General features: G+C 49.0%; 1 protein-coding gene across 1 annotated transcript in view; it reads right to left on the bottom strand.

Moving 5' to 3' along the window:
• LOC135504589 (semaphorin-3G-like) overlaps positions 1-20,756 on the bottom strand; it is a 58,520-nt gene extending 37,764 nt beyond the window's left edge. The window contains exon 1 of the mRNA XM_064923305.1: positions 20,238-20,756. Coding sequence (XP_064779377.1) covers positions 20,238-20,346 — 109 coding nt within the window. The 5' untranslated portion in view covers positions 20,347-20,756. The remainder of the gene's footprint in view (positions 1-20,237) is intronic.
• Between the last annotated feature and the right edge of the window lie 6,744 nt (positions 20,757-27,500).

Below are 27,500 nucleotides of genomic sequence, written 5' to 3'. Positions count from 1 at the left end.
CTCCCCATAATTAACTATGGCAAGAGGTGGAGAGCACTATAAACTTTACGGTGTTTTTCCTCTCATATATTTCCTAATTGGGAATAAAACGTGATCATGAACCAAGATGATTGAAAAAGCAGAGGTGGCACGAGTCAGACCCAAACCCTTAATTGGGATCCCATGAAACAGTCGCTAACAGCAGAGGCCAAACAATAGGGCTGCCTGTTATTACGACCTCATGAAAGTTACATGAAAACTTCTCCAGTTCAAGTAACTAAAGCATAATTGTTAACAGAACGCACCCAGGCAGGCGGACATGAGGATGGACGGACAGACAGACAGGAGATCTGACTGACAGAGGCAAAGACATGAGCATGAACAGAGAGGGGGGGGGGACATACATTCCAAACAGACAAGCAAGCACAGTGATAAGTACAGATGAGGGCTGTAGGTGACATAAATATGCTGTTGACAGACAGGGTAGTAGAGAGGTCCAGGTAGTATGGTTGAGATTACACAGTATAAGCAGACAGAAACACCCATCAATACTATTCCGTAGCAGATAATGTTACAGACAAGGATACAGTGTCCGAGTGCAGGAATGCGGTCTCTGTTTTCATTTAAATGTATCAGCCTACACAGAGGCATCAAACTTGGAGCAGCCTACTTGTACACGAATTCAGGGCGCTCGGCGTTTCCCACTGATCTGTAGGAGCTGACGATCGACTTCAGGCGTCAGTGTGGAATGACTCAAATCAAATCAGATTTGATTCGTCACATGTGCCGAATACAACTGGTGTAGACTTTTACCGTGAAATGTTAGCTTACAAGCCCTTCCCAACGATGCGAAGTTAAAAAAATATTAACACAAGATGAATAGAATAAAATACAAAATGGAGCGATAATATACAGGGAGTACCAGTACCAGAATGTATGTGTGTCTGTGTTGTGTCAGTATGCGTGTGTGTGTGTTATGTTTGTGCATATGTAGTGTGTGTGAGTGAGTGTGCATGTGGACTGTATGGTGAGTGTGCGTAGGGTCCGTGCAAGATACAGTCAGTGTAGATAGTTCAGGTATCATTCATTGAATGTCTAGTAGTTTGGCTATTTATCATTCTTGTGGCTTGGGGGTAGAAGCTGTCTCGGAGCCTGTTGATCCGAGAGTTTATGCTCCGGTACCGTTTGCCAGACAGTAGCAGAGTGAACAGTCTATGGCTTGGGTGGCTGGAGTCTTCCTCTGACACTGCCTGATATAGAGGTCCTGGATGGCAGGGAGCTCAACCCCGGTGATGTACTGGGCTGTCTGAGGGTGAAGAGGCGCTGCCGTGCCCTCTTCACGACTATGCGGGAACATGTTCAGTCATTAGTGATGTGGACGCCAAGGAACTTGAAGCTCTCGACCCGCTCCACAACAGCTCCGTTGATGTAGATGGGGGCGGGCTCTCCCCTCTCTCTCCAATAGTCCACGATCAGCTGACGTTGAGGTAGAGGTTGTTGTCCTGGCACCACACTGCTAAGTCTCTGACCTCGTTCCTGTAGGCTGACTCATTGCTGTTGGTGATCAGGCCAAGCACTGATGTGTCTTCAGCAAACCTGGTGATGGTCTTGGAGTCATGAGTGGCCACACAGTCAAGGGTGAACAGGGAATACAGGAGGGGACAAAGCACACACCCCTGTGGGGCCCCTGTGTTGAAAGTTAGCACGGAGGAGGTGTTGTTGTCTACCCTCACCACCTGGGGCGGCCCCGTCAGGAGGTCTAGGATCCAGCTACAGAGGGAGGGGTTCAGTCCCAGGATCCCTAGCTTGGTGATGATCTTGGAGGGGACTATGGTGTTGAACGCTGAGCTGTAGTCTATGAACAGCATTCTCACACAGTTATTTCCCCTCTTGTCCAGGTGGGCGAGGGCAGTGTGGAGTGCAATTGAGATTGCGTCATCTGTGGATCTGTTGGGGCGGTATGCGAATTGGAGTGATTCTAAGGTGTCTGAGATGATGGTGTTGATGTGTGTCATGACCAGCCTTTCAAAGCACTTCATAATTACAGATGTGAGTGCAACAGGGCGATAGTAGGCACACAAATAGGTTACCAGGTAGGTTACCTTGGAGCTCTTGGGAACAGGGACAATGGTGGTCAGCTTGAAACATGTTGGGATTATAGACTGGGACAAGAGAGAATGAAAATGTCCTCGAATGCACTTGCCAGCTGGTCCGTGCCAGCTTTGAGAAGGCACCCTGGTATTCCTTGTGCTTGTTAATATGTTTAAACGTTTTGCTCACATCAACAACGGAGAGCGAGATCACACAGTTATCCGGGGAAAAAAACAAGGGCTTTCACACAAGGCACAGTGTGATATTCCTTCGAAACGAGCATAAAAGGTATTTAGCTAATTTGGGAGTTCTGCATCGCTGAGCAACTCACGGCTGGGTCTCCCTTTCTAATCAGTTATTGTCTGCAAGCCCGGCCACACATGACGAGCTTCGGAGTTGGCGTAACTGGCTTCCTTCTTTATAAGCGGTAGCCCAACCTTTAGCCCAGTGCGGATATTTCCCGTAATCCATGGTTTTTTGGTTTGGATACATCCTTGAAGTCTCTGTTGGGGCGCCATCGTCTATGCACTTATTGATGAAGCCTTTGACTGTTGTGGTAAACTCCTCAATGCTATCAGTTGAATCCCGGGAACATATCCCAGGATCGCGTCTGCTTCATCTGACCACCACCTTATTGAGCTCATCACTGGTACTTCCTGTTTGAGCGTTTGTTGGTAAACAGGAAGCAGGAGAATGGAGTCTTGGTCAGATTTGCCAAAGGGAGGACGAGCAAGGGCCTTGTATGCGTTTCTGGGGGTAGAATAAAAGTGGTCTAGAGTTTCAGAGCCCCTAGTGTCATAGGAAACATGTCGGTAAAAGTGAGGTAGGACGCTTTTAAGCCTCCCCCTGTTAAAGTCCCCGCCCACCAGAAACGCTGTCTCTGGGTGAGCGGTTTCTTATTTGTCCATGGACCCGTACAGTTTGTTGAGTGCCAGAGTGGTGTTGGCTTGTGGAGGGATGTAGACAGCCGTGATAATTACGGATGAGAACTCTCTTGGTAGATAAAGGGGTCTGCAGCTCACCTTTAGGTGTTCTGTATCAGGTGAGCAAAAGCTTGGGATTTCCTTCACAATTGAAGCAGCACACCAGTTTCCGTTCATGAAAAAAACACACTCCTCCGTCTTTCGCATTCCCTGAAGCTGCCGTCCAATCCCACCACTGCCTGGAGAATCCATTGAGAACTAGGTGTGTAGCGTCATCATCCGGCCAAGTTTCAGTAAGACAAATAATATTGCTGCTTTTCAAGTCTCTCTGATGGGAGACTCTCGGACTAAGCTCATCCATCTTATTCTCCAGTGACTGGACATTTTGCCAATAGAACGGAGGGGAGCGCCGTTAGAATTTCTCTTCGCCTCGATCACACCCAGGACTCCACCTCGTTTCCTGCGTGACCCATGGAACAAAGGAATAGGGAACAGTGGAACAGCTGAGTCAGAGTTGAAGTCGTGTTTGTCCAGAAGTGCTTGGAGGTCATATGTGATAATTGTCTGAACTTTCTGTAAGATAAAAAAGACAAACACGATAAAAGTCACTAAATAGCAAAGTCGGGTTGGAACTCGTAAGATGACGCCCTTCTCCGTCGGCGCCATCTAGTTGTGGGTGTTGAAGGTGTGACAGCCGACTATGACGTGACAGTGATCTGTTGCTCTGCTCTCACCTCTATATTTTGACAGAGAGGAATATAGGAGACCAGTCAGTGATGCAGCTCATACTCCATTGCTTTAGCCACTATCTCCTGGCCCCATGTCCCACAACACCCCCCCCAAACTGAAGATACTATACACAAAAAACACACACATAAACACACGCAAACGCAAACACACACACACATAGACACACAGACAAGCACACACACACACTCACACTTGTTAGCACTGTAACAGTCTGACGCTTTTCCTCTGAAAACTCAACCTCTGCCACACTCCACACACACCACACACTTGTTCTATTTTTCTCCTTCCCTCTCTCCATCTTCATCTCCATTCCCTATCTTTACCTCTTTAAAAACCTCACCCACAATAAGATATATGTCTATTCACTTGTAACCCTCTTACTTACCAACAAAAGAATCCCCAATGCAGAAAAACAACATTGCATGTATGGAGAAAAACATGCCACCATTACATGATTGTTCTAAACAAACAAAAACCAGGATCTAAGTAGTACACCAGTTCTCCATATGTCAGTTCTTGATTATCACAGACATTTTGCCTTAAACTCAACTCAACAAAACTAAAACCAACTACGCTCCTACATAGAGCTTTTAACCAAGTATCCACTCTATCATCCGACTGTGGTGACCCGAGGACACAAATAAACAGAGAGGGAAAGGGGTCACTTTTTGTGGGTCTGGGGCTTTGGGAACCAAACACAGCGGCTGGAGGCTGGAGAGAGGGGAGGGGAGGAGGGGGTCAGGGAGGGTCGGACTCTGTGGAGGGTTCTTGCCCTTTTCTTTTCTCCTTCTCTCCCCTCCTCTTCAGTCTTCTTGTGTGTTTGTCCTGTGGATTAAGAGTGTAAACATCTCGTCTGAGTCCTTCCTCCGGTCGCGCTATACTAGCACCCCACAGGCTAATGCCCCATAATAGGTTTGTGTGTGTGAATGTGTGTGCGTGCGTGTGTGTGTGTGTGTGCCTGTATGTCCAGCTCCCTGTCTGGATGGTCCTCAGAGCTGACACCTGAACACCAGAATAATATTGACCCTGTAGGAGAGTATACGACACTAGGACAATCCAGATCAACCCAGACAACCCAGACTAACCCAGACTAACCCAGACCAACCTAGACTAACCCAGACCAACCCAGACCAACTAAGACCAACCCAGACCAACCTAGACTAACCAAGACCAACCCAGACCAACCCAGACCAACCTAGACTAACCAAGACCAGCCCAGACTAACCCAGACCAACCCAGACCAACCCAGACTAATCCAGACAAACCTAGACTAACCAAGACCAACCAAGACTAAGCAAGACTAACCAAGACTAACCCAGACCAATCAAGATCAACCCAGACCAACCCAGATCACCCGAGACTAACTGAGAACAACCCAGACCAACCCAGACCAACCCAGATCAACCCAGACTAACCCAGACCAACACTGACTAACCCAGACTAACCGGGACCAACACAGACACAACCCAGACCAACCCAGATCAATCCAGACCCCACCAGAACAACTCAGACTAACCTGGACCAACCCAGATCAACCCAGACCAACCCAGACCAACCTAGACTAACCAAGACCAACCCAGACAACCCAGATCAACCTAGACTAACCAAGACCAACCCAGACTAACCCAGACAACTCAGACTAACCCAGACCAACTTACCCAGACCAACTCAGACCAACCCAGACTATCTGTATGTGTGCCAACCACAACACCATTGACCCAGACAACGCTACCTTAGTGGTGCACAGTGCCACCAGCCACAAGAGCTTTGATCGGTAATGAATAAAACCTCTAACCAACTCTAGGACTGGGACAACAACTACCAAAATCATCAACGTGCAATATTCCACATTCTCGGTCTTGTAACCATAACATCCAATCACACACACGGTATTATCTTACTGCAACATTGCATTCAATACAGATCCTCTGAAAACCCTTAGCCACATAGCTTAAAGTCCAACATTTCCATCCTCCATCCATCATCCACACAGCTGTGTATGTGAAGACATTTTCAAGAAGAGATGGATTTTGTCTTAAAAAGAACCCCAAGCGAGCTGTATTATTTCAGTGTTTAGACAGAAAAACAAGGATTGGAAGAGCGTGAGAAGGAGAGACTAAGGTGAAGAGAGCGAGAGAAAGGGACAGAGAGAGGAAGATGGGGAATATGAGGGAGCGCTCAAGGCTCTCGTATTTGATTGTCTCTTCTACAAGGAACAAATTGAGATTTAGTCGTTAGTGTGTTTAGGAGTGGCTGGAGGAGTTATTCTGAGCTCAGGGCGAGGGATGAGGGGTTGAGGGGCGAGGGATGAGGGGTTGAGGGGCGAGGGATGAGGGGTTGAGGGGCGAGGGATGAGGGGTTGAGGGGCGAGGGATGAGGGGTTGAGGGGCGAGGGATGAGGGGTTGAGGGGCGAGGGATGAGGGGTTGAGGGGCGAGGGATGAGGGGTTGAGGGGCGAGGGGAGAAGGAGGGGGGCACATCTGAGGCCCGTTAGACCCCAAAGGCCACACCATGCACCCTTCACTCTCTCTCTCTTCTCTCCTTCACTCGTTCTTCAAGGTACAGTTCAAATCCCTTCTCTCTCCTTGTCTCAATCTCACACCTGTCATCGCCACATCTCTCCCACACCTCTCTACTCCTATCTCCTCCATCTGACAAGTTTTTTCACATGCAAAAGGCAGATAGACACACACACACACCTTCGCTGTCTCCAGACACCTGGCGGTTAGTACACACACACACACACGCCACAGATAACACACACATAGGACGACACACACAGAGAGAGAGAGAGAGAGAGAGAGAGAGAGAGAGAGAGAGAGAGAGAGAGAGAGAGAGAGAGAGTCATTCATTGCACCCTTTAAAAGACTCCCCAGGCCAGTGTTCCTTGTATTAGCGCTGCTGTATATTATTGCTGTGCGCCACGAATGCTGGGAATCTGAGTCTACACACAAGTCAGCCATCTTACCTCCTTCTCCATCTTCTCCCACTCCCGCCCCATCTCCTCCACTGTCCAGACTATCCACCCCCTCCTTTTTGGCCGGACCCACAAGGGACCCACTTGGCAGGACTGCCACCATTATCCGTGTCAACCTGCCCCATAACAGATGCCTGTGACACAGGAAAGCCCTGTGTTTCCTGTCCACGCGTCCCCCGCCATCTCCGGGCCTGTCATATATAACTGACCGTAGAATCATACACACACAAGTAAGCACACGCACGCACACACACACACACACACACACACACCTTCACAGAACAGCATGTGCCATATTTCATCCCCCTAGCTGCTCTTTCCTAGATTATACACTGTGTATGGGGACTGGGGATCTGAATGGGGTCTATAAAGGGGGTCTTTGTGTCTATGGGACAGAAGTCAGGTGTTTGTCTTGGCTGGGGACACACACCACTCTGGGTTACTCTGCCCACTGGTGGTGGCCTGGCTTTAACGTCGTCCTCCCCCACGGCATTACATGGAGTAACTCCACACGGCATGTGTGTGAGTGCGTGCTTGTTCGTCTGTTTGACAGAGACCGTGCATTGGGCCGATCCTCTGCTCCTAAGCTCGTTTTTTTTTTTGCTTCTTAAAAAAAACACGCTAGTCATTCTATGTCTATGACCACACATGATGAATGTTTGACCTCTGCGTTGTAAACGTCCTCGGTGGAGACAGAAGTCGGCCCTGCGGGCCCTGAGGTTAACACTGATAAAGTCCATTCTTCAAACCACTGCCAGGGCTCTGTCAGAATGGATCCACTGGCACGCACACACAGGCGCGCACAAACACACACACGCGCGCGCGCGCGCACACAGGGGCGCACGCGCGCGCAAACACACACACACACACACATCCTGGAACCTCTCTCTTATCAGTCGTCTCAGTACGCCTATCTGAGCAGAGTCATACAATTACCCCACAGAGTCAACCAATAGGCCGGTGGAGAGAGGGGAGAGAGGGGAGAGAGGGGCGGAGAGGGGAGAGAGGGTCGGAGAGGGTGACCTCAGCATCCCGGACTCCAATCAACCCCCTTATCAAAAGGACGGCCAATTCACTGTAAACTTTCACAGTGGATTGAGTTTTCGCCCCCAAACCCAGTCCAAACCCTGCTGGCTCACACGCAGTGCTCATAAAATACCCTAAACCAGGCATTATGGGGAAATTGGGGCTGAAGTGTAAACGGCTAGTAGGGAGGGCCGTGAAATGGGACAGGGACTTGATGATACGTCCCAACGAAGTGGTCGATCGTCTATTAAGCGTTGTAGTGCTTCCCAACAAGGTGCGTCAGAATAACCAGAACCAGGCCACTTCTGGAGGGTCTAGTGGGGTCCTGGAAGGCCCAATCCAATCTAGTCCTGCCAGACCCAGCGGAGAAAGTCTCCCTCCTCCTCTCTATGTAATGAAGAAATTACCCTCGTCAACTGTAGCAGGCAGGCAGTCTCCCTGGTCAATACCAGCTGGCTCCCTCTATCAGCGGCAGGCAGGCAGCGCCCAATGTTGAAGCACTCTCTTAATTAACAAATGCATATACACACACACTCATCTGGGGATGGACACACAAGTGTCCACACACACACTGTCTGTATGGAGCATTGGCTCAGGTATCAGTTAACTGCAGCCTATACAATCGCCAGGAGCGTTGAGGTAATGGGCGCAGTGTGTGTGTGTGTGTGTGTGTGTGTGTGTGTGTGTGTGTGTGTGTGTGTGTGTGTGTGTGTGTGTGTGTGTGTGTGTGTGTGCGTGTGTGCATGCATGCGTGCGTCTGTGTGGATGTGCGTGTGTTCCCTGTAATAATTATAGAATGTGCAGCGGGTGATGTTGCTCTTGGCACTTCCTGTCAGCAGCTCCTGGGTGGAACTAATTGATTGCGGAGGCAGTGCAGCTGACAGCGGGGGGGGGGGCGACACTGACTGTCTGCGCTGTGAACGCTCTCAGAGGGAGTTCCCATCATCCCAGGCTTTCTCCTGCTCACCTTCAACTGGCCCGCAACCAGACTCACCCGCAGTGGATCTCTAGTGCAATAACACGGGTAGACACCCGGATACACCCACGTTACGCTAACCTACTCATATACACACATGCAAACAACATTCTGACACCATCTCAAGTCCATTCTATATTCCAACACTCATCATGACATCCACACGTAGCCTCTCACCCAGACCAACCCAGGGAGAACGCAGGGCCTTCCTTCCACCATATCCTCTGTTGTCTCATTTGCCAAAAGGGACGAAGAACGTTCTCCGCTTCCTGTGTTCAATGCGCTGAACGTCAGCCAAATAGGAGAAATCAGAGTCAGAGGACAACGGTAGATGTGACGTCCAATCAGTGTGATTACAGTATTATTGTGGGGGAAGGGGGAGGGCAAAGACCTGTGTTTACGTACACGCCCCCCCCCCTAACATTTAGACATTCCTGTCAATACTACCCCTAGTTTCCGAGCCCCATGGGACCCGTAGGACCACGGGCCCTGCAGCCCCAGTTGAAACTGTAGCCCCGCTCACTAACTCTCTCACCGGGCCAGCTTGCACCAGCAGGCAGCAAGGGCCAACCCCAGCAGCAGTCAGAAAAAATATACAAACCCTACTAACCCCTAGTAGAGTAGCTATGAGAGCCTGTATTGCTTTAGGTATAGCTTTTCATACCCTAACATAAATACTCCTCCCTCTCCCTCGAATCATGGATCTTTTTCTCTCTCTCTTTCTTTCTTTGCCTGTGCTATGGGCCAAGCAGGACCACAGTTCTCTCTCTCTCTCTCCCGCTCTCTCTCGTTCCCTCCCTCTCCCTCGTTCTGTCTCTCACTTTCTCTCGCTCTCCAGTGAACTGCACAGCAGAGGTCTGAGCTGTTTACCCAACCCAAGGGGAGGGAGAGCCTTTTATGAAGAAAGAAAGAAAGAAAGAAAGAAAGAAAGAAAGAAAGAAAGAAAGAAAGAAAGAAAGAAAGAAAGAAAGAAAGAAAGAAAGAAAGAAAGAAAGAAAGAAAGAAAGAAAGAAAGAAAGAAAGAGCCCACTTCAAACCCCTGGCATCCATCTTTAAGATGGCACAGCAACTCCCGGCACGGCTGTCCCCGTTATGAAATGAAACCACTTGAAGACGAAAGGACGTAGAAGGTTTGGAGAGGTGGATGACAGGGGGATGGGGTGGGATTGTGGGAACGGATCAGATAAATAGATTTAACCCCTTGGACTGCAGCCATTTGTGTAATTTGTTCCACGCATGGACAGCGTTGTCATTTCTCCGGACACTGGGGTTTATATTGGCTAGCTCTTCACACAATGCACTGTCAAAGGGCTCACTTAGACACGCTGGTCAGACAGAACTGAGCCCTGGAGATGAAAACACAAATACACTTAACAAGGGTGACGTATTTATACTCACATATAGAATAGAACAAAACTTTATTGTCCATCCAGGATGGTATAATGTGTATAGAGAAACAGACTTGCATAGACCCTCTCTCTCTCAGACTAACACACACACACACACACACACACACACACATTGCTAGCCCTCTTGTGGACAGGGGAGAACTAATCTACGTGACAGATAATCAATGACACTTTGTTAGGCCTCGAACCCTCAACCCTGCCTGCTGAAAGGAACACTGTGTCTCATCCTCAGGTGCACAACTCTGAGCCATTCCTTCCCTTCCCCTTTCATCCTTCTATCTTCCCATCCCCTCCCTTTCATCCCTCTATCATTCTCCTGCTCTTCCCTCCCTTTCATACCTCTATCTTTCCCCTGCTCTCCCATCCCTTACATCCCTCTACCTTTCCCCTGCTCTCCCCTCCCTTACATCCCTCTACCTTTCCCCTGCTCTCCCCTCCCTTACATCCCTCTATCTTTCCCCTGCTCTCCCCTCTCTTTCATACCTCTATCTTTCTCCTGCTCTCCCCTCCCTTTCATCCCTCTACCTTTCCCCTGCTCTCCCCTCCCTTTCATCCCTCTATCTTTCCCCTGCTCTCCCCTCCCTTTCATACCTCTATCTTTCCCCTGCTCGCCCCTCCCTTTCATCCCTCTATCTTTCCCCTGCTCTCCCCTCCCTTTCATCCATCTATCTTTCCCCTGCTCTCCCCTCCCTTTCATCCCTCTATCTTTCCCCTGCTCTCCCATCCCTTACATCCCTCTACCTTTCCACTGCTCTCCCCTCCCTTACATCCCTCTACCTTTCCCCTGCTCTCCCCTCCCTTACATCCCTCTACCTTTCCCCTGCTCTCCCCTCCCTTACATCCCTCTATCTTTCCCCTGCTCTCCCCTCTCTTTCATCCCTCTATCTTTCCCCTGCTCTCCCCTCCCTTACATCCCTCTATCTGTCCCCTGCTCTCCCCTCCCTTTCATCCCTCTATCTTTCTCCTGCTCTCCCCTCCCTTTCATCCCTCTACCTTTCCCCTGCTCTCCCCTCCCTTTCATCCCTCTATCTTTCCCCTGCTCTCCCCTCTCTTTCATCCCTCTATCTTTCCCCTGCTCTCCCCTCCCTTACAGCCCTCTATCTGTCCCCTGCTCTCCCCTCCCTTTCATCCCTCTATCTTTCTCCTGCTCTCCCCTCCCTTTCATCCCTCTACCTTTCCCCTGCTCTCCCCTCCCTTACATCCCTCTACCTTTAACCTGCTCTCCCCTCCCTTTCATCCCTCTATCATTCTCCTGCTCTCCCCTCCCTTTCATACCTCTATCTTTCCCCTGCTCTCCCCTCCCTTTCATCCCTCTATCTTTCCCCTGCTCGCCCCTCCCTTTCATCCCACTATCTTTCCCCTGCTCTCCCCTCCCTTTCATCCCTCTATCTTTCCCCTGCTCTTCCCTCCCTTTCATCCCTCTATCTTTCCCCTGCTCTCCCCTCCCTTACATCCCTCTATCTTTCCCCTGCTCTCCCATCCCTTACATCCCTCTACCTTTCCCCTGCTCTCCCCTCCCTTACATCCCTCTACCTTTCCCCTGCTCTCCCCTCCCTTACATCCCTCTATCTTTCCCCTGCTCTCCCTCCCTTACATCCCTCTATCTTCCCCTGCTCCCCCCTCCCTTACATCCCTCTATCTTTCCCCTGCTCTCCCCTCTCTTTCATCCCTCTATCTTTCCCCTGCTCTTACCTCCCTTACATCCCTCTATCTTTCCCCTGCTCTCCCCTCCCTTTCATCCCTCTATCTTTCCCCTGCTCTCCCCTCCCTTTCATCCCTCTACCTTTCCCCTGCTCTCCCCTCTCTTTCATCCCTCTATCTTTCCCCTGCTCTCCCCTCTCTTTCATCCCTCTATCTTTCCCCTGCTCGCCCCTCCCTTTCATCCCTCTATCTTTCCCCTGCTCTTCCCTCCCTTTCATCCCTCTATCTTTCCCCTGCTCTTCCCTCCCTTTCATCCCTCTATCTTTCCCCTGCTCTCCCCTCCCTTACATCCCTCTATCTTTCCCCTGCTCTCCCATCCCTTACATCCCTCTACCTTTCCCCTGCTCTCCCTCCCTTACATCCCTCTACCTTTCCCCTGCTCTCCCCTCCCTTACATCCCTCTATCTTTCCCCTGCTCTCCCTCTCTTTCATCCCTCTATCTTTCCCCTGCTCTTCCCTCCCTTACATCCCTCTACCTTTCCCCTGCTCTCCCTCTCTTTCATCCCTCTGTCTTTCCCCTGCTCTCCCCTCCCTTTCATCCCTCTACCTTTCCCCTGCTCTCCCCTCTCTTTCATCCCTCTATCTTTCCCCTGCTCTCCCTCTCTTTCATCCCTCTATCTTTCCCCTGCTCTCCCCTCCCTTTCATCCCTCTATCTTTCCCCTGCTCTCCCCTCTATCTTTCCCCTGCTCTCCCTCCCTTACATCCCTCTATCTTTCCCCTGCTCTCCCCTCCCTTACATCCCTCTGTCTTTCCCCTGCTCTCCCCTCCCTTTCATCCCTCTACCTTTCCCCTGCTCTCCCCTCTCTTTCATCCCTCTATCTTTCCCCTGCTCTCCCCCTCTTTCATCCCTCTATCTTTCCCCTGCTCTCCCCTCCCTTTCATCCCTCTATCTTCCCCTGCTCTCCCCTCCCTTTCATCCCTCTATCTTTCCCCTGCTCTCCCCTCCCTTTCATCCCTCTATCTTTCCCCTGCTCTCCCGTCCATCTTTCCCCTGCTCTCTCCTCTCTTTCATCCCTCTGTCTTTCCCCTGCTCTCCCTCCCTTACATCCCTCTATCTTTCCCCTGCTCTCCCCTCTCTTTCATACCTCTACCTTTCCCCTGCTCTCCCCTCTCTTTCATATCTCTATCTTTCCCCTGCTCTCCCCTCCCTTTCATCCCTCTATCTTTCCCCTGCTCTCCCGTCCATCTTTCCCCTGCTCTCTCCTCTCTTTCATCCCTCTGTCTTTCCCCTGCTCTCCCCTCCCTTACATCCCTCTATCTTTCCCCTGCTCTCCCCTCTCTTTCATACCTCTACCTTTCCCCTGCTCTCCCCTCTCTTTCATATCTCTATCTTTCCCCTGCTCTCCCTCCCTTACATCCCTCTATCTTTCCCCTGCTCTCCCCTCTCTTTCATACCTCTACCTTTCCCCTGCTCTCCCTCTCTTTCATATCTCTATCTTTCCCCTGCTCTCCCCTCTCTTTCATCCTTCTATCTTTCCCCTGCTCTCCCCTCCCTTTCATCCCTCTATCTTTCCCCTGCTCTCCCGTCCATCTTTCCCCTGCTCTCTCCTCTCTTTCATCCCTCTGTCTTTCCCCTGCTCTCCCCTCCCTTACATCCCTCTATCTTTCCCCTGCTCTCCCCTCTCTTTCATACCTCTACCTTTCCCCTGCTCTCCCCTCTCTTTCATATCTCTATCTTTCCCCTGCTCTCCCCTCCCTTACATCCCTCTATCTTTCCCCTGCTCTCCCCTCCCTTACATCCCTCTGTCTTTCCCCTGCTCTCCCCTCCCTTTCATCCCTCTACCTTTCCCCTGCTCTCCCCTCTCTTTCATCCCTCTATCTTTCCCCTGCTCTCCCCTCTCTTTCATCCCTCTATCTTTCCCCTGCTCTCCCCTCCCTTTCATCCCTCTATCTTCCCCTGCTCTCCCCTCCCTTTCATCCCTCTATCTTTCCCCTGCTCTCCCCTCCCTTTCATCCCTCTATCTTTCCCCTGCTCTCCCGTCCATCTTTCCCCTGCTCTCTCCTCTCTTTCATCCCTCTGTCTTTCCCCTGCTCTCCCCTCCCTTACATCCCTCTATCTTTCCCCTGCTCTCCCCTCTCTTTCATACCTCTACCTTTCCCCTGCTCTCCCCTCTCTTTCATATCTCTATCTTTCCCCTGTTCTCCCCTCCCTTTCATCCCTCTATATTTCCCCTGCTCTCCCCTCCCTTACATCCCTCTATCTTTCCCCTGCTCTCCCCTCCCTTACATCCCTCTACCTTTCCCCTGCTCTCCCCTCCATCTGCTCACCTCTGTTCCGCCGTTACCTCCTTACATCCCCCTTCCGTCGAGATTTCACCGTCCCCTCCATTCATGCCTCCACCAATCCCTCTCTTTGCTCTAACATGCCCTTAACACACACTCGTCCTATAGAGTCAGGCCTGCCACACTGACCCCGCTGCTCTCAATGCTTACTGCTCTACCTCGTGTCATGCTGCGGCTCAGCTGGACTCTAATGGCTCCCCAGACAATGATCTACTACAGAGAGGTTAAAGAAACAGACCAAGGGATTAATCACTGCGTGTGTGTGTGTGTGTGTGTGTGTGTGTGTGTGTGTGTGTGTGTGTGTGTGTGTGTGTGTGTGTGTGTGTGTGTGTGTGTGTGTGTGTGTGTGTGTGTGTGTGTGTGTGTGTGTGTGTGTGTGTGTGTGTGTGTGTGTGTGTGTGTTGTGTGTGTCAAAGCGATATGAACCAGATGGACATGACTCCAAACAGAATGGCCGAAGGCATGGGAAAGCCAGAGTTGGCCCTTGGTGACTTGGACAGACAAAAGCTGTACAGTAACTGTACCTTATCAGAACCACATCTGAACACCAAATCGGAACGCATCTCAACATCAGATTACTCTCCACTTAATACGGTGCATGGCTGTCATGGACGGAAAGCCCAGACCCCTACCAGATGTGGCACTGTGGGGAGACGGGGAGAGGAAGGCGTGTTGCCAGGCCTTATTACCTAATTGGAGGCAGTGGATAGCTCCCAGTTATAGCTAACGCTACAGACACAATGATGCATTGTTCAGGCCTCTCCTGACTGAGCTCCATCCATGGCTGTGTAATCCATTACTCCCCAGTCACACTGACCTGCCCTGACTAGGAGTAGGAGCTACTGAGGCGGGGGGTTGGGCTTATCTGAAGAGTGGTTGCATCTAGGTGGGTATGGTTTATAGCCCCACCTGTTTTCACTTTGACTTGATGGGGCATTAAAAAAAAAGAAGATCTGCCCTGCCAATAAATCATTTCTTCTCAACTTCACCTCAATCTAATTTCCTTTATGGTCATGAAGAAGCACACATCAGGTTCGCCAGAGTCCAGAGAGCGCCCATAGGTCTGGCAAGTGGAACAAATCATAAGTTCCTTTCTCTACATCTTCTTAGACTCTTCCGTTCTCTCTTTCATTTCCCCAGCCTCCCCCTCTTCTCTCTCACACCTCTCGTGGGTTCCTCTCCCTCTCTCCTCTCCTCCGTCTCACGGCAAAATTCAACCTTTGTCCATAAATTCAACATTTTGACGGTTAAGTTCAGGCACTAATTCCGAATGGTTAAGTTAAGGGTGAAGGTTTGGGATAGGTTTAAAACAAAAAAACAACTCCATGGGTAAGTTTAGGCATTAAGGAGGCAGACACAGTGACACTTCAAGGCTCAGACACCAGACACACACGTGTGTGAGAACGCCACAGAGTGTGATAACAGCAGAGATGACAGCTCTGAGGTGTCGGGCGTCGGCAGCTAGCTACAGTGCATTCTGAAAGTATTCAAACCCCTTGCCTTTTTCCACATTTTGTTACGTTACAGCCTTATTCTAAAATGGATTCAATTGTTTTCCCCCTCATCAATCTACACACAATACCCCATAATGACAAAGCAAATGCAGGTTATACATTTAAAAAAACAGAAATATACCATTTACAGCCATGAGTCTTCTTGGATATGATGCTTGACACACCGGTATTTGGTGAGGTTCTCTCATTCTTCTCTGCAGATCCTCTCAAGCTCTGTCAGGATGGATGGGGAGCGTCGCTGCACAGATATTTTCAGGTCTCTCCAGAGACTTTCGAAGGGGTTCAAGTCTGGGCTCTGGTTGTGCCACTCAAGGACATTCAGAGACTTGTCCCGAAGCCACTCCTGCATTGTATTGGCTGTGTGCTTAGAGTCATTGTCCTGTTGGAAGGTGAACCTTCGCCCCATTCTGAGGTCCTGTGTGCTCTGGAGCAGGTTTTCATAAAAGATCTCTCTGTACTTTGCTCCATTCATCTTTCCCTCGATCCTGACTAGCTCCCAGTCTCTGATGCTGAAAAACATCCCCACAGCATGATGCTGTCACCACCATGCTTCACCATAGGGATGGTGCCTGGATTCCCCCAGACATGACGCTTGGCATTCAGGCCAAAGAGTTCAGTCTTGCATTCATCAGACCAGAGAATCTTGTTTCTCATGGTCTGAGAGTCCTTTAGGTGCATTTTGGCAAACTAAAAGCAGGCCGTCATGTGTCTTTTACTGAGGACTGTATTCCGTCTGGTCACTCTACCATAAAAACCTGATTGGTGGAGTGCTGCAGAGATGGTTGTCCTTCTGGAAGGTTCTCCCATCTCCACAGAGGAACTCTGAAGCTCTGTCAGAGTGACCATCAGGTTCTTGGTCACCTCCCTCACCAAGGCCCTTCTCCCCCGATTGCTCAGTTTTGCCTCGACACAGTCCTGTCTCGGAGCTCTACGGACAATTTCTTCTATCACATGGCTTGGTTTTTGCCCTGACATGCACTGTCAACAATGGGACCTTATATAGACAGGTGTGTGCCTTTCCAAATCCAAATCATGTCCAGAAACATCTCAAGGATGATCAATTGAAACTATGATGCACCTGAGCTGAATTTCGAGTCTCATAGCAAAGGCTGTAATGTAACAAAATGTGGAAAAGGGGAAGGGGTCTGAATACTTTCCGAATGCACTGTACCTGCCACTGTCACCATCCCTGTATTGTAGCAGCAAGGCGGACATCTTGTTTTTGGATATACTGGAACAGACAGATATTACTGACAATCATTCTTGAACAATCCACCACTCAATGGTAGATAATCTAGAACATCTCCTCAGAATTTCTTGAGCTTTCGATTTCCTAAAATAATTCCATAACAACTGGAGTTGAGCTGAGGGGCAATGCCAGCCGGAGCTACAGTCCAACCCAATTCTGTCAATCCGTGTCATAGAACCAAAAGTTCACTCCGTATTTCACTCTCTCGCTCCAATTTCTCAGCGCTGTACAGTATACAGTTCTTTGGTGCGATGAGCCAACTGGCCCAGTTTCTGAGAATCTTTTTTTCTTCCAGAAGCCTGGGAGCACTTAAGGAAGGAGAGAGAGAGAGAGCGAGAGCGAGAGAGAACGAGAGCGAGAGAGAACGAGAGCGAGAGAGAGAGAGAGAGAGAGAGAGAGAGAGAGAGAGAGAGAGAGAGAGAGAGAGAGAGAGAGAGAGAGGGACTTCTAAATCCCCCTGGAACAACATCTGGGCAACACTGTAAAAACAAACTCCTTCATTCATGTCAACTAAAACAAGCAGCTCCTCCATCTGCAGCACTTTCAAAATGGGTGATGATGAGGAGCAGTGTGTTTGTCTGTGTGTGTGTGTGTGTGTGTGTGTGTGTGTGTGTGTGTGTGTGTGTGTGTGTGTGTGTGTGTGTGTGTGTGTGTGTGTGTGTGTGTGTGTGTGTGTGTGTGTGTGTGTGTGTGTGTGTGTGTGTGTGTGTGTGTGTGTGTGTGTGTGTGTGTGTGTGTGTGTGTGTGTGTGTGTGTGTGTGTGTGTGTGTGTGTGTGTGTGTGTGTGTGTGTGTGTGTGTGTGTGTGTGTGTGTGTGTGTGTGTGTGTGTGTGTGTGTGTGTGTGTGTGTGTGTGTGTGTGTCTGTGTGTGTGTGTGTGTGTGTGTGTGTGTGTGTGTGTGTGTGTGTGTGTGTGTGTGTGTGTGTGTGTGTGTGTGTGTGTGTGTGTGTGTGTGTGTGTGAGTAGTGTGTCCACTGCACGGGCATATTTATCCTCCTGAGGTCTGCGTATGATTGATGGGGAGGGGGAGGAAGGGGACATGGTGGGAGGTGAGGAGACAGAGGGACTGTGGGGGGCTCCATCTACAAACGCTCAGCTGCAACGCACAGAACAGACCTGGGGCTACGATGACACCCCCTGAGAACCCCCGTAAACACCCGGCCCCCGACCCTGGAGCCCCAGAAACACTTTACGAGCCCACTGCCAGGGGTTTAGGGGCTGTTCCCCACTTCCCATCACAAACCCAGTCTGCTCTCTCACCGACCATCTTTCCAGTCTGACACATAGAGCAGGAGGCAGGAAGCAAGAGGCAGGAGCACCACCATATCTGGGATCAACCAATACCGCCGGGAGAATAGAACGAGAGGGAGCCGAGGGGAGGGGAACGGGGGAGAGGGACTCTGATCAGAGGAACCGGTTGGAGGATTAACTAACTGATGATAATCTTTGAGTGAAGCAGTGGAAGGGTTGGGACGGAGGGATGGAGGGGTGGAGGGATGGAGGGATTCAGGGGTGTAACAGATGGAGGGCAGAAGTGGTAGTAGTGATTTAGAGGAAGTAAGGCTGCTCGGTGCACCTTCCTGCTTTAACTCCTACTAGTTGATTAGATGAGAAAATGAAAATGTTTCCTGTTTCTAAATGACCTCTAAAGCCCCAGGGAAAGGATGATGCCTCGGGGTATATAGTGGTTCTAAACAAGGGAAACTAACTCAACTCTATGGTCAAGATGTCAATACCAGGGAAATTTACAAGCCAGTTCGATGTGCCATTTTTCCTGCAACAGGATGTGGAGAGAAAAAAATGGAGTGATTATTTTCTAATGAAAACATCTACTCCAACAGGAGGAAATCCTTTTTTGATTTTTAACCACTAATAATTGCAGACTCACTTGGACTGGGGAAGGGCCATGTTTGTGGACACTGACCAGGGAATTCCAACACTCTGGTCCAGCCAAGCCAAGCACCTCTCCATACAGGCAGCCTGAGTCATGAGGATACCCTAGGCTGGCTACCAGACATTCAAGGCATTTAGGACCATAATCCGACACGATTCCAAATGTCTAACATTGTGAGGCTGATCAAGGACCACTGTTCTCCCGCTGGAAACGAGCCGCAGAAAAAGAAGCAGTTGAATGAAAGTGGTTGTCAGACAATAAATGACTCATCTTTGTATTTTTACTTGCTGAGTGTGCCGAGACAGAACCTACCGGTTTCCATGTTGAACAGCCGTGCACCGCGCGCTCTATAAAACGTAATTGTCTTGGCAGTAATTGAATACACTTCTCGGGCGCCACGGTGTGCCCGAAGGCGAAGAGGTGAAAACACACCAAACGCCCTTCAGGGCCAAAGGTAGGCGATCTATCAAAGTTAAGTTAAAACCAACAAACTAAGTAGCCCACAATCAACCATATTTACACAATCATTTCCCAACTTGACAAGACCCTCCAAGACGCCAGAGCAACTGAAAAAATTTAACTCACCCAAATTATATCAAGCATAGGCCTGTGCGATAAAAGCGTGTTGCAAATAAAATACTATTGTAAGGGTGTGCCTGACATGCAGACACAATGGGATAAAAGCAATTAAATGTATTCGTATTTATGAAATGACATGATATATATTACTGAGTTACATTTAATCGAAATATTATTTGGAGAAAAAAAATGAGTTTCTTGGATTTATAGGCCTTAAACATGCGTCATGTTTTTCGTTCATATGAACAAATGTAGCCTAATGTTCAGGTCAACAGGACATTAGTCCATGTGTATGTTTTAAAAAATGTTGTAGTCCTATTACTAATACAACGTTATTGTATAGGTCTATAATAGCTACACATTTACTTTCGGAGGGTTTCCAAAAAATTCAGAGATCTCTCATTCGCAGTGTTGCCCACAATTAATGGCGCTTGAATCTGCACTGTGGAGAGCACTCACACCTGTGTTGTGTACACACACACACACACACACACCAACACACGAGCAAACATTCTTAAAATGTCTGCTTACCCGGGAGTGGGTACGGTCATAATGAATACAAATCAGTAGGCTATAATCCACATGCACGCCATGGAGAAAGTAGCCTAATGAACCTAATGAACTTAATCAAATAATGTTACGGAACATGTTCAAACATCTTGTGCGCACTCTGTCAAAACCCATTTTCAAACGACGACACATAGTTGAATTAAGATGAGGAGTCAAACACATCACTTAATTATTTCCCATCATTTCCTTCCCAAGAGGGTTTAAAGAACGTTAAAAATAAATCAACATTTGAAAATGTTACAAAATAAATCAATATAGCCTCGTCCTACTGACCAGAAAACACACGTGATCAAATGCATTAATTTAGTATTTTACCTTTGTATGAAAGTCTGAGTCGTGGTACGTTCGTCTTGGTAGCTGAGACAGTTGTTAGAAGTAGAGCAACCAGAGTCACCCTGTGGCCGAAAGTTGATAATTCCTTCATGGTTCCTTGGAAATGTCCTTTTGAATTGTCGATAGATCTTTGAGTTTTTAGAAATCTTGCAATTCACCTCTGTAACAAACGAATATTTATATTCTAAATGATTGTAATCACTGTATTTTTTTTAAGTGATTAAACTAAATTGTCATTAACGTGAAGGACTCGGTCCACTCTGTATCTGAAGTCCGTGCGTAATGGTCTCAGATATTAATGGTCTCAACACGCGTTTCCCTCTGAACAGCCTTTGCTCCAGCCCCGGAGTTTTTTTTTTCTTCTCAGATGTCCGAAGGAGTCCGTTTTTAGACAGGGCTTGGGATAGACCGGATAGACTCACCCCGCCTTTCTCTGGAGGTGCAAGAGAGCCGCGCAGCAGCCCAGTGAAGGGAAGCGTTCCAACCAAGCGATCCGCCTCTCACCAGACACGCTCTCAACTGAAAATGCTCCGGAGTCCTCTGTAGGTCATAAATAAATAGGTTCAATTCTTTTAATAGTCGATTGAGATGTAATTGAATGTTGCTTAATAAAGACTATGTCTGATTTAAGTATTTGAACCTGAAATGGAGTGAAATGAATAGTCTAATTTATCATGGTCTGTGCGCAAAAATAATGTGTCATTACTGGGTCTGTCCGCATCATGGGCGACCTGCCCCTTGAGAGCTATTGTAACGTGTGCAGTGCTTTAATTAAATTGGGGGGTACTCCTCCACTCTCCAAATGAGCAGGGGTCTCAGAGGGGTTATGGCTAAGCAGTCAAGGTGTCAGGGCAATGAAAATCCACTGCCTTTGGTGAAACTTGTTTCTACCAGAAAAGAGGTCCCCTTCAATTGTACTTGAATTCAATGGCAGTGGGAGTAGCATTTACACCTTGATTAAGAGATCAACGCAAAATGGAACCGTTCTTGTTCCCATAACCTAAACATAAGCAATGCATTCCAGCGCTGGCTCAGCCATAGCAACACATAATTGGAATGGACAAAATGAACATCCTCTTAACCAATAAGGGATCCGACAGCTTTGCAACCTTATGTTTTGGAACACCCAAGTTCGGCAACAACAAAAATGTGTGTATGGTTGAATGTACTGTATGATCGAAGGGGGATATTTGGAGAAATGTTGTTTCTTTTGGACAGAGTTACATTGTTACATTGTTCCAGACGTTTTTCGGGTTAAATGTAAATCCTATAGGAGCTTCTTTAAGATTGCATCACTTTCCCCCAATTATCCAACAGTACTCCAGCTATGATTGAGAATGGCAGAGAGAATGTTGAACTGCTTATGTTCAGTGTGTGTGTGTGTGTGTGTGTGTGTGTGTGTGTGTGTGTGTGTGTGTGTGTGTGTGTGTGTGTGTGTGTGTGAGAGAGAGAGAGAGAGAGAGAGAGAGAGAGAATGATTTATTACTTAGTCTATTTATGACCCTCTCCACATACATGTAGGCCATACCGAGGCCATGTTGACCATGCAGACCGTCTGACGGCAGCTATCATCAGGATCACACGCTAAAACGCACGCAATCTGAAAACAACCACAACGCAATGACGGACGCCCTAGCTACGCTGTCCACAATATCTTTTCCCCCCTCCACTACCAAGGCCCCCTGTAATTGAGAGTAAAATGTGGATGATTTGGGGTTCGTGTGCTGTGACTCAGATGCCCACGTCGATGGACTGAGTACCGACCGTTGGCTGCTCTCAGTGAAGGGGACGTCGCTGTGTCGATAATAACCTAGCTGCCCGCTCCCCATGCACGTTCTCCACGGTCCCTGCCCTGCCAGTTAGAGGAGGCGGTGGTGGTGGAGGGGAGCCACAGCCGGTGGCCAGGCCTTGCCTAGAGGCAGTAAGATGGGGTTCATAAATGTTTTATAACTCTCTGGAGCTGAGCGTGGATGCTGGGATTGGGAGGGAGTGGAGTGGATCAGAGCGGACAGGGGCGACAGGCTGCTTCTCGCCACAGGGACCCCTCTGGAATCTATCTCAACAGTCCGCCTTGCCTCAGCCTGCCCCCTGTACACTCCCAGAGCTGGGGAGGAGAGAGGGGAGGAGAGGAGCGAGGGAGGATTGAAGGTGAAGAGAGGGTTTTGTATTATTAAAACCTGAGAGGAGGAGAGTGTGTGCGTGCCTGTGTGTGCGTGAGCAGGAGTGTGTGTGCGTGCCTGTGTGTGCGTGAGTAGGAGTGTGTGTGCGTGCCTGAGTGTGCGTGCGTGAGCAGGAGTGTGTGTGCGTGCCTGTGTGTGCGTGAGCAGGAGTGTGTGTGCGTGCCTGTGTGTGCATGAGCAGGAGTGTGTGTGCGTGCGTGAGCAGGAGTGTGTGTGCGTGCCTGTGTGTGCGTGCGTGTGCAGGAGTGTATGTGCGTGCCTGAGTGTGCGTGCGTGAGCAGGAGTGTGTGTGCATGCCTGTGTGTGCGTGAGCAGGAGTGTGTGTGCGTGCCTGTGTGAGCAGGAGTGTGTGTGCGTGCCTGTGTGTGTGTGCGTGCGTGAGCAGGAGTGTGTGTGCGTGCCTGTGTGTGTGTGCGTGAGCAGGAGTGTGTGTGCGTGCCTGTGTGTGCGTGCGTGTGCAGGAGTGTATGTGTGTGCCTGAGTGTGCGTGCGTGAGCAGGAGTGTGTGTGCATGCCTGTGTGTGCGTGAGCAGGAGTGTGTGTGCGTGCCTGTGTGTGCGTGAGCAGGAGTGTGTGTGCGTGCCTGTGTGCAGCTACAGTCTGGACAGGAAGGAGAGCTGAGTCACGTTTGGCCGATAGAGACAAAGTACACCTGGTTTTACTACAAACCACTATATACAGTATCATAGTGCAGGTGCAGAGTGGCTGAAGATGTGTCCGGATGTGTTGAGTGAAAATGGCTATAAAGTAGAAGAACCTACATGCGTGTACATACACACTGTGATGTGTGTGTAGCTAGGTGCATTTCATGAGATGTACTTTCCACCCTACCTGTCAGACACCTGGGTTGCCATGGTTACATCAAATCAAATCAAATACATTCATTTTGCCCTTCATACATTAACTGATATCTCTCTGCTGTATAGAAACCCAGCCTAAAACCCCAAACATCAGGCTCGTGGAACTGGGCGTGTCACATTTGACCTTTGGGGGGTGTCAGGGGGTGCTCATGAGCCCTGTTTTCGCCCCACTTCTAACCAGACCCTGATTACAGACTGACCTGTGCAGTGACCGCTGACTGGTGCCTTTAAACACAGCAGCATGGGAGGGGGAGGGAGGGAGGGAGGGAGGGAGGGAGGGAGGGAGGGAGGGAGGGAGGGAGGGAGGGAGGGAGGGAGGGGGAGGGAGGGAGGGAGGGAGGGAGGGAGGGAGGGAGGGAGGGTAGGAGTGAGCAGAGGACTGTGGAGTCAATGCTACAACTACTGGCCTCACATACATAGTCAGACTGAATAACACTGTTTATTGATACTCAGTCAAAAACAACACATATCTTGTGTTACCAGAATGCAGGTTTAGATCCATGTACTGACCCAAACAAAGAGAGAGAGAGAGTCAACTATACATGTCATTTGAAGATGCTGCTCTGGGCCTGGGAGGTTATTGTCTTTGACTCATCCCAGTCTCACAGTTGTGGATTGTGGTTTTGCTTGAATAAAGCACTCACTGTCATATATATTCTTTCTGGTTTTATTACCCATTGAGCAACCATTCCACTTTTCACTATTGACTCCCCCACTAACATATCCTCCTCCCACTCCCTGTCCTCAAATAAGCCTTGAGCTCTCCCTACTCCCTTAAACATGCACTCCTCCTCAACACTCCCCCCTTCTTCTCTCAACTCTCCCCTGAGCTAGAATGTTCCTTATCCCACCATCTAGCTCTCGCTCTCTCTCATGTTGCTACTCTCTCTCTCCTTTACTCCCTTGCCTCCCCAATATAATTTACATTCCCCACCTGTGCTCTCAGTAACGTTCAGTACGATAGGGACTTTGAAACAAGCTCTGGAGCTCCCCAGGGATCTATTCTTGGACCTCCTCCAAAACAGCTCTGGAGCTCCTCAGGGATTTGGACCTCTCCAGAACAGCTTTGGAGCTCCTCAGGGATCTATTCTTGGACCTCTCCAAAACAGCTCTGAAGCTCCTCATGGTTCTATTCTTGGACCCCTCCAAAACAGCTTTGGAGCTCCTCAGGGATCTATTCTTGAGATCTCTCCAAACAACTTTGGAGCTCCTCAGGGATCTATTCATGGGGCTCTATAGACCTCCTGTCCCTTACTTTACATAGGCTAGGATCTCTCTGGCTGCTAGCCTACACCGGGGAGGACTGAGGGATCGTTCCCTGGCTCCGGGTCCCAGAGTAGTGCTCCCTCTGTGGGGAGATATGTCAGGATAATCTCCCCTCAAGATGGATGATTTTATCACCATCTAAAACATCTGGGAATCTGGCAAACACACCACTCTGACTCTACCAACAGCAACAGTTACAGAAGATAACCAATGTAGTGATGATGTGCAACAATAATCTTCATGTTAAGTACTGTAGATAATCCATTACATTTGGCTCAGGGGGGACAGTGATGTGGATGACGCTGCACTGTGATTGGTGCCGTATGATAAGTTCACGACCTGCACACAGATGATCAGAGCAGCATCGTCATTGACCGTGACCTATAACCCCTGACCCAGAGATCATGGTGCCCAACGTTTATTTGTTTACCCCCTCCATCCAGAAAGACATTCATCAAGTGTGTCAAAGGGAGGGTGGCAGTATGTTTGTGTGTGTATGCATCCCTCTGCTTCTTTGCTTTCTGAGCCTAGAATGTGTTGTGTGTTGAGTGACTGTGGTGTATGTCAATATTTAAGTCTGTTTCATTTTAGAGTTACACAGGGGTGGTCTAGCAGTGGGTTGTGTGCGTGAGTGTGTGTTTCTGTGCATGTGTGTGAGTTTGTGTGTGCGTATTTTTTTTAAATATTTTTTTTTATTTTTTTATTTTACCTTTATTTTACCAGGCAAGTCAGTTAAGAACAAAATCTTATTTTCAATGACGGCCTGGGAACAGTGGGTTAACTGCCTGTTCAAGGGCAGAACGACAGATTTGTACCTTGTCAGCTCGGGGGTTTGAACTCACAACCTTCCGGTTGCTAGTCCAACGCTCTAACCACTAGGCTACCCTGCCCCCCCATGTGTGTATGTGTGTGTCTGTGCGTGTGTGTGTGCATGCGTGCGTGCGTGTGTGTGTGTGTGTGTTTGAGTCAGAGCAGTGGATCTTTTGGGAGCCTTCAGGGTTTACAGTTATACAGTTATACAGTTATACAGTAGATCAAATATAACAGTACCAAAAAGTTGTCCTGACTAATCTGTAACAACCCATAAAGTAGGAGAGGGAACGTAAAACCAATCTAAAGCCAAAACATTTTGCTTATAAGTACATGATACCTTCTATGAAATCAAATCAAATTTGTCTCAAGAAATGTTCCTTTTCCAACTAAACATAGCAGAGTGCTGGGTCCAGTCCTTAGAATGAGGTAAACTGGCTTATGTTATGTTGAGTTATGTATGGTAAACCTGTCATGTAATGGTTTTCTTTGAGTGGGTCACTAAAAGACAAAACAGAAAAAGGACAAATAAGAGTTACCTTGACATTTATGAGACATCACATTTCTTTCCCCCCCATAATTATGCACCTCTTATTTCCCTCATCAGGGGCAAGGACCACTTGGCATCTCTCCCTTCTGTCTGTCTGTCTGTCTGTCTGTCTGTCTGTCTCTGTCTCTGTCTCTGTCTCTGTCTCTGTCTCTGTCTCTGTCTCTGTCTCTGTCTCTGTCTCTGTCTCTGTCTCTCTCTCTCTCTATATATATATATATATTTCTCTCCTCCAGACCAGACATTCCCCAGCAGAGCAGTCCCCTTCCCCTGCTGATGCCTGCTCTCCATCTCTTTCTCTTGCTCTTCCCCCTCTCCCCCCTCTCCCCCCTCTCCCCCCTCTCCCTCACTCTTTCCAGACTGCCCTAAGTTATAAACACACATATAAAAAGCTTTCTGCTTCACTGACGCGCAGTCAAGCGTCTCCATCTCCCCTTTCCCTTAAAAGTTGGTGCTACATGGCGGAACGCTGCAGCAGAACTGACCAGCTCAAGCTCATCAGCCTCAATCCAGCCAAGCGGGAGGAGCGAGAGAGAAGGATTCTGGCTCCAAGGAGCTGGCACCGCCTGGCTCTAACTGGCCGATCACAGCAATGCCTAAATGCAAACATGTAGCTGCGACCAGTGAGCGTGTCGCTGAAAGGGCATATTGTTGGGCCTATATCAGTTAAAGAGATCAAAACCCAACTGGAAACCCAACTGGAAACAGAAGGCCATGAGGCTTTCTCCTTTGCCCCTCCACACCCCCTGAGTATTGGCTGGTGCGGGGGACCCACTCCTGACATGTTCAAAGGATAATGTGGTCCAGCCTGTCTGTACTGATCCTGCACCCTGTCTGTACTGATCCTGTACCCTGTCTGTACTGATCCTGTACTCTGTCTGTACTGATCCTGTACCCTGTCTGTACTGATCATGTACCCTGTCTGTACTGATCCTGTACCCTGTCTGTACTGATCATGTGCCCTGTCTGTACTGATCCTGTACCCTGTCTGTACTGATCCTGTACTCTGTCTGTACTGATCCTGTACCCTGTCTGTACTGATCATGTACCCTGTCTGTACTGATCCTGTACCCTGTCTGTACTGATCCTGTACTCTGTCTGTACTGATCCTGTACTCTGTCTGTACTGATCCTGTACCCTGTCTGTACTGATTCTGTGCCCTGACTGTACTGATCCTGTACACTATCTGCACTGATCCTGTACCCTGACTGTCCTGATCCCGTACCCTGTCTGTACTGATCCTGTACCCTGTCTGTACTGCGCAGTGTGAAAGCCTCTCTGCGTAGATCACACCTCTCCATGCAGTGCTAACTTTGATGCAGAGCTGCTTTTGGTCCCGAGATGATTTTATAAACTAAACCTTCTTTCCTGCTCTGTACGCCGCTCAACTCTTAAAACTTCATTTTGGAGACTAAACCAAGTTGTGGAATATCTGTTATTTTTTGGAGCTAGTGGAATATCTGGAATATCTGTTCTTTTTTGGAGCTCTGGAACTCTGTTTCCTCTCCCCCTTCATCCCTTTCTCCCCCAGGCTGTAGGGAAGGGAATGCTCTCTCTCAATAGATGTATGGATCAGAGTGTG

The sequence above is a fragment of the Oncorhynchus masou genome, chromosome 18 (assembly GCF_036934945.1).
Source record: "Oncorhynchus masou masou isolate Uvic2021 chromosome 18, UVic_Omas_1.1, whole genome shotgun sequence".
NCBI lineage: Eukaryota > Metazoa > Chordata > Actinopteri > Salmoniformes > Salmonidae > Oncorhynchus > Oncorhynchus masou.
The sequence above is the reverse complement of the archived record's forward strand: the minus strand, read 5'-3'. Positions and strand labels throughout refer to the sequence as shown.